The sequence below is a fragment of the Chelon labrosus genome (genome assembly GCF_963514085.1).
Source record: "Chelon labrosus genome assembly, chromosome: 21".
In the NCBI taxonomy this organism is placed as follows: domain Eukaryota; kingdom Metazoa; phylum Chordata; class Actinopteri; order Mugiliformes; family Mugilidae; genus Chelon; species Chelon labrosus.
The window spans coordinates 311,102-317,696 of NC_140354.1; the positions used below are offsets into that span (position 1 = coordinate 311,102).

The 6,595-nt window shown below is 39.3% G+C and overlaps 1 protein-coding gene across 1 annotated transcript; it reads right to left on the minus strand.

Moving 5' to 3' along the window:
* Positions 1-258: 258 nt before the first annotated feature.
* LOC311506006 (pyrroline-5-carboxylate reductase 1, mitochondrial-like) lies at positions 259-6,595 on the minus strand. The gene is made up of 7 exons (XM_084569871.1): positions 6,002-6,595; positions 5,817-5,887; positions 5,493-5,672; positions 4,387-4,608; positions 4,171-4,263; positions 2,879-3,042; positions 259-2,126 (listed from the first exon to the last, which is right to left on the minus strand). Exons 1-7 carry the CDS (start codon positions 6,105-6,107, stop codon positions 1,958-1,960), a joined length of 1,005 nt encoding a protein of 334 aa, XP_084425997.1. The 5' UTR covers positions 6,108-6,595; the 3' UTR covers positions 259-1,957.

The window sequence follows — 6,595 nt, forward strand, 5'->3', positions numbered from 1 at the left end:
GGAAAAAGGACTTCTTCTTCCAAGTCCTGCATTTCACACTGCTGTACCTCTGGCCTGAGGGCAGAAGTGTGAACAGGCTGTGTTGGGGATGGATGGGGTCCTTACTGACAGAGGCAGCTCTCCTGTGGACTCTATGCTGGTAGATGCTCTGGAAAGAGGGCAGTGGATAGCCAGTGGAGGGCATGTTAGATTGTTTACATTGGTCGGCCAAATACTGGCACTGTTTTTTAATGTTTTAGCATAAAAAAAACTGTCCTCAACATTAATTCAAATACAGAGGAATAAGCCATTATGTGGCACAAAACAAGCAGTGGTATGTTACTAAGGAACAGCATACAACACAAATGTAAGCGCTGAATGTAAAAACAAATTTTTCCAACAAAGTCTCACCAAAAGCATTCAGACTGTGAAAAACAATGTTGACAGGTTGACTGGCAGTCAATTAGAGAAGGATCAAGTTGTTAAATGTAAATATATGCTATGTAAATATCTTGTATCTATACTGGATGACAATTTGCACAATACTGTACATATAACTGTATACCCCATAGCCATATTTTCTATTGCACAGGAATATTTATATTGTTATTCATATTTTTATTGCATTCCTTTCAACTCCATTCCATTTTGACTGCACTTTTTCTATTTTACTACTGTTTATTTTTGGCTTTTTGAGTACTGTTTTTTACTATTTATACTGAGCATCTTGCAGAGCTGTAAACAAAATCTCGTTTTACTGTACAATCTGTTTTGCAATGACAATAAAGTCTCTTCCATTCTATTCTATTGTATACTTTTCTAAGTTTTCTGAATCTGAATCTGAATGAATTCTAAATGTGTATATACTGCCACTTACTGGCAGATATGGAACGCTGCCTCCATAGCGTAGGGAGTTAAACCTTAGTAGCTCTAATAGTTCTAAACCAATTTGAAGATTCTTTACAGTAACAAAATACCCGAGGTCGGTGACAATCATAACTGTACCATCAGGAAACCGCTTGTGTTACCTCCATAGCAAAAATTATTACTTGATGGATTGATTACTAGTGTTATACTAAAAGAAAAAAAAAAACACAAATCCTAACCAGATGGCTAGATAGCTTTGGTCTACCACATGTTGACTGATTCCTGTCTCTTGTATACGTGCCTTCATTCATGAAAGATCTTACATCCACACGGAACGAAAGCTGTTCCACCAACAACCCCCTTTCTTTTACATTGTATATTGCCAGTACTTGTTAGGTTCAATTCAATTAGCGTTAATAACAGTACAGATTGCCTCAAAACACTTTACAAAATCCAGTCTGATACCTGAAACCAGACTGAAGGTGACGGAAGCAAGGAAAAACTCCCTTTTAACAGGAACAAACCTTGAGCAGAACCCAGCTCATATGGAGGGACCCATCTGTCCAAGGCTGGCCGGGTAGAGACAAATAGAGAGAAGGGATAGGAGGAACGAAATAAATATACATCTGTTTACAAGCAAACATGTGGAATCAGCTGATGATACAAATACAACATATAACTGATGATGTTACATGACAGTTTGAAAATAAAAAAATAGGTATTATAGGCAAGTATCAAAGGTGACATTTTTAATGGACTATGTCTGACCAAAATTATATTGGTATACCCTATATAGTACAGTTCAAGTTGTACCATAATACCACTCCAGGAAAAATGACTGGACTGTTCAGCTGTGGATTGTAAAACTAACTTTGCCAGAACTGTGACCCATAAGAAAATGATTAATCACTTAATGTTTACTAAATGACCAGATGGAGTAATTATACATTAAAAGGGAAGACAGCTGTTTAGAAATACAAAATGCATTTTATTAGAAACAGAAGCTATTTCTCATGCAGGTCTCATTCCAAAATTAGTTGAGAGCTCTCCAGAAGGATAGCTTATGTGCTGAGTAGTTCTTCTGCCTGACAAAAATAAATAAATAAAAAGATCAGTTCTTCTTGGGCTTGGATTTACTAGCATTGAAGATACTGATTCCACGAGATCTGACTCCAACAGCTTCTGCAGTGACTCCTGGCTGTTGCAGCACTTGGTCCAAAGTTGTCTTCTTTATGGCAGCGGGGGAGATCTTCTCTTGGTCAGCCAAAAACTGAAGTTCTCTTTTAAAACAAGAAAAGTAATGCAGAGATATTTCAAATATAGTATGCAATACATGTATTTATTACAATATATCATAAAAATAATGTTTTTTAGTACAGAAACTAGGTATGCTTAATTGTTAACCACAGAGGGACACTCATTTCATAGCAAAATGATTTGTGCCATCTGCAGAATCGCAAAACTAAAAAAAAAAAAAGAAAAAAAAATGTGTATATTCACTTGCCAGTTCATTGGGTAAACTGGTGACAATTAATGTAAGAGTTTTACAGCTCCACAAACTACATTCTCCAAAATTATGATACAGTTAAATTACCAACTCTTTTATTCTGTTTCATCATAAACTGAACATAATAACAGTCATGAAGGGGGATTTAGTGTTGGACTCTTACTGTATATTAGAATGCAATTGTTTACCTAATGGTCTTTAAATGGTGCTTTTGTACCTTTTGGTACTCAAAGCAATTTACAGTCACAGTGACACATCTATCCATGTGTTCAAGCACAGGGAGCAACTCAAGGTTCAGTGTTTTGCTGAAGGACACTTTAGCGTGTGGTCCATGTGCTGGGGATCAAACTGCTAACCCTCTGGTGAACCCACAGATAACTCCCCATCATTACACACTAATGAACTGGCAAGTGAGCTTATATAACCAACCTGTATGTATTAAGTAAAGCAACTATTTACTAACTTTAGTCCCTATATAGTATATACAATATGTTTGTTTGTGGTGCACTTTTCTCATCAACCTACCGAGTCCTAACACAAGAGGCTTCTACAGCATCGATCAGAAGGCTGCGGAAACCACCACTCTCCATGACATGTAGTGCATGGATAGTAGCGCCCCCTGGTGAACACACATTGTCCTTGAGCTGCCCAGGGTGTTGTTCTGAGTCCAACAACATTCGAGCAGCGCCCTTTAAAAAATACAAAGGGAGATCCACTGACTAAGTCATATAATACTTTGTACACATCAGAACCACACATTTGAGAAACCTTGGCTTATAATACAGATGAAGGGCCCTTTTTGCAGGAAAACGGGAGTTTCTCACCTTGGACTTTAATGTTAAACAAAAGTACAGAAGAAACCAATAAAAATCAACCTGAATTAAATACATATATAAATGATCCAGACACTATGATGCAGCCACTCTGAACTGCAGTTAGATGGTGCCTGTGGCTGTACATAGATTTCACTGTGAACATGCCCATTTATTCAGTTCACAGAGTGCCACCAAGAGATGGCCCTTACTGCTTGCCTGATGAATCTGTATCCATTTCAGGTGCCTACCTCATGAATCTGATTGAGAGAATGTCAAGAGTGTGCAAAGCTGTCACCAAAGCAATAGGTAGCTACTTTGAAAAATCAAAAATATAAAACGTATTCTGGTTTGTTTAACACTAACTACACAATTCCATATATGTTCCTTCATAGTTTTGAGGTCTCCAGTATTATTCCACAATGTAGAAAATAATATACAACCACGGATCAGGCATAACATTATGACCACATGTCTAATATTGTGTAGGTCTCCCTTGTGCCTGCAAAACAGTTCTGACTCATCAGAGAATGGACATGGGCCTTCTGAGGGTGTCCTGTGGTGTCTGGCAACAGAATGTTGTTAGTGGGGGCCTTTGGGACCTATGGGTTAAGGGGAGGGGCCTCTGTGAATCAGACTCGTTCTAGAGCATCCCACAGTTACTTGATCTGTTTGTAATCTAGGGAATTTGGAGGCCAAGTCAACACCTTGTGCTGTTTTTCATGTTTTGTTGCTAAACCATTTTGTGTGTGTGTGTCTGTGTCAGGCTGCATCCTGCTCGGGATGGCTGCTACCATCAAGGAGTGTCATTGCTACTAGGTGGGGGTGCCTGGTCTGGTCTAGGTGGGTGGCACATGTCTAAATAACTTCCACACGAATGCCAAACGTTTTCTAGCAGAACACTGAATTGTTAGAAAATGTTATTCACTTCACCTGTCAGTGGTTTTAATGTTGTGGCTGATCGGTGCATATTTTACATTAACTATAATAATATAATAACCATACCAGCAGGGCTTGGGCTCCGAGGCGTACAGCCAATCTCCTGGGCAGGCCCATTTTCACTCCACCATCAGCAAGAGCATCTACAGCTGTGAATGCCTAGGAATAAGACACAATGATCCAAATTACAATGATGGATCCATAGGGCACATTTTTCACAACTGCTACATTTTCGGCAGTACTGTAAAACATACTAGACACTGCTGAGTGTAACTGACTCACGTAAGCAGGGCCACTGCCACTCAGGCCTGTGACGGCATCAATCAGGTCCTCTTCAACTTCTGTGCAGTAGCCAACACTGGCCATCAGCTGTTCCAGGAGCTTACCATCATCTACTTGAGCATGGGTGCCTGTAGCATAGACAGTGGCACCTTCACGCACCCCCACTGGAGTGTTGGTCATACAACGCATTACCTTTGGGGTAGTGCGATACTGCTGCAACTTCTGTAAGGGTAATAATGCACTATTTCATAGACTGTCTGGAGATCACAGACACAGTTGTGATGAAGGGATTGCCAGCATTTATAACTTCAAAGTGAAGGCTTACAATTTTTCACATTTGTCATGTTTCCTCTTATGGTCATAGAAAAAAAATCCACAATAACCCTTAATGTGTAGATTTCCCTTGTGCTTCTAAACAGTTGTGACTCATCAGAGAATGGACATGGGCATTACACATGGGACATACACCCTCCTGTGGTGTATGGCAACAGAATGTTCTTATTTGGGGCCTTTGGGTCCTATGGGTTGAAGGGAGGGGCTTCTGTGGATCATCCCACAGATACTAGATAAGTTTGGGATCTAGGCAATTTGGAGGCAAAGTCAACACTCTCTGCAGTTTTTTTCAAGCATACATTTTTCATTGTATACATAAGCATGTGAGACTTCAACATACATTTGAAAAATCATGAACACATGCTGGGATATATATGTTTTTGAAGTATGCTTAATATATCTTAAAATATTGGACTTGGTTTTCAGTTCCACACAGTGTCATGTTACAACATGTGACTGTTTTGCCTAAAGGCCTGCTGAGATCAAGTCAAAAAAATGCAGGCAGACTGTGACATTTAAAATCAACTGGGATTTGGATTGTCATAATGGTGTGGCAACTCTAGTTTAAATAATATGCTTTGCTAATATGAAGGATAGGAATATAATTTAGTAATTCTGTTTTTTTATTTCACTTTTACAGTGAAACAAGAGATACATCTGCCTACTGGTTAGCCTAATACTTGCAAAAACATACTTGTTTCTAACAATTAAGCACTGGGTAGAAAAGGTTTGCTGTGTTTGTTTAAATTTTAAGTCATAAATCTGTGACTTACCTTCTCTATGGAGCTGATGGTGACACCTGCAGAACAGGAAACAATAAGGTGACGGTCTTCAATATCTGGTCCAATTTCATCAAGCACAAAGGGAATGATGTGGGGCTTCACAGCCAGAAAAAGAACATCACTTTTGCTCACTGTCTCCTTGTTGCTGGTGGTGAAATTCACACCCAATTTCTGTACAAATTCAGTTTTTAGTACTTATCCGAAAAGAACAAAACGCAGACATTATATGCAACCCTCCACAAGCACAATAGATTTATTTTTAATGTATTTACAAGATGTGGAATGTGGCTTTAATACACATAACTGTCTACCAACCCGAAGTTGCTGTACTGTGGGGAGATCGGTGTCAGGCGAACTGGCTGTAATTCTGTGGATGGCAATCACGCCTTGAAGTGGAAAAACGTAAAAAAAATCTTTTCAGTCTCTTAATCAAAAATAAAATCCAAATCATATTAATGCACACATGGTAAAGTAGACTACTGTTTGCGAAACGAACTCACCTGCAGCTGTGAAGCCTTTCACCAGAGCGTGGGCCAGCTGGCCCGCTCCTATGAAACCCACACTCATGCTCTCTGTAAAACAGAGTTGAAAACAGACCATTAGCATGGATTATTGCAGTTCATAAATAAGCAGCGCGCTCGCCTATATAGCTGTTGAATAGTAAAACGAAGCATAATGTCTGACAGTACAAATATATTCAGAGAAAACCCTTACGGATAACTTGACGGTCCAACAAACAGAAAAATACAGCAACTGCTTTTTTTTTTAGAAATACCTGTACATTACAAGACTGTCAACGTGGCTTTGCTGTCTCGCGTTAGAGATGGCTGGCCTACTTTACCTATAGACACAAAATGTAACTGACAAGGAAGGAGGGCCAATGAGCTTGCACATACATAACATGTTTGACCAATCACAGTAGTAGTAACCCTAACCCGGCTACCTGGTAATTACCTTAAACACTATCCTACCTGGATTCTCGGCTTTGTTGCGGCGAGAATAATTTCTAGTTGACTACAGATGGAAATTAGCCCTTGGGCTATAATCTGGCACATTTACATGTACCTTGTATATGTTCATTAATGTGCATTGTC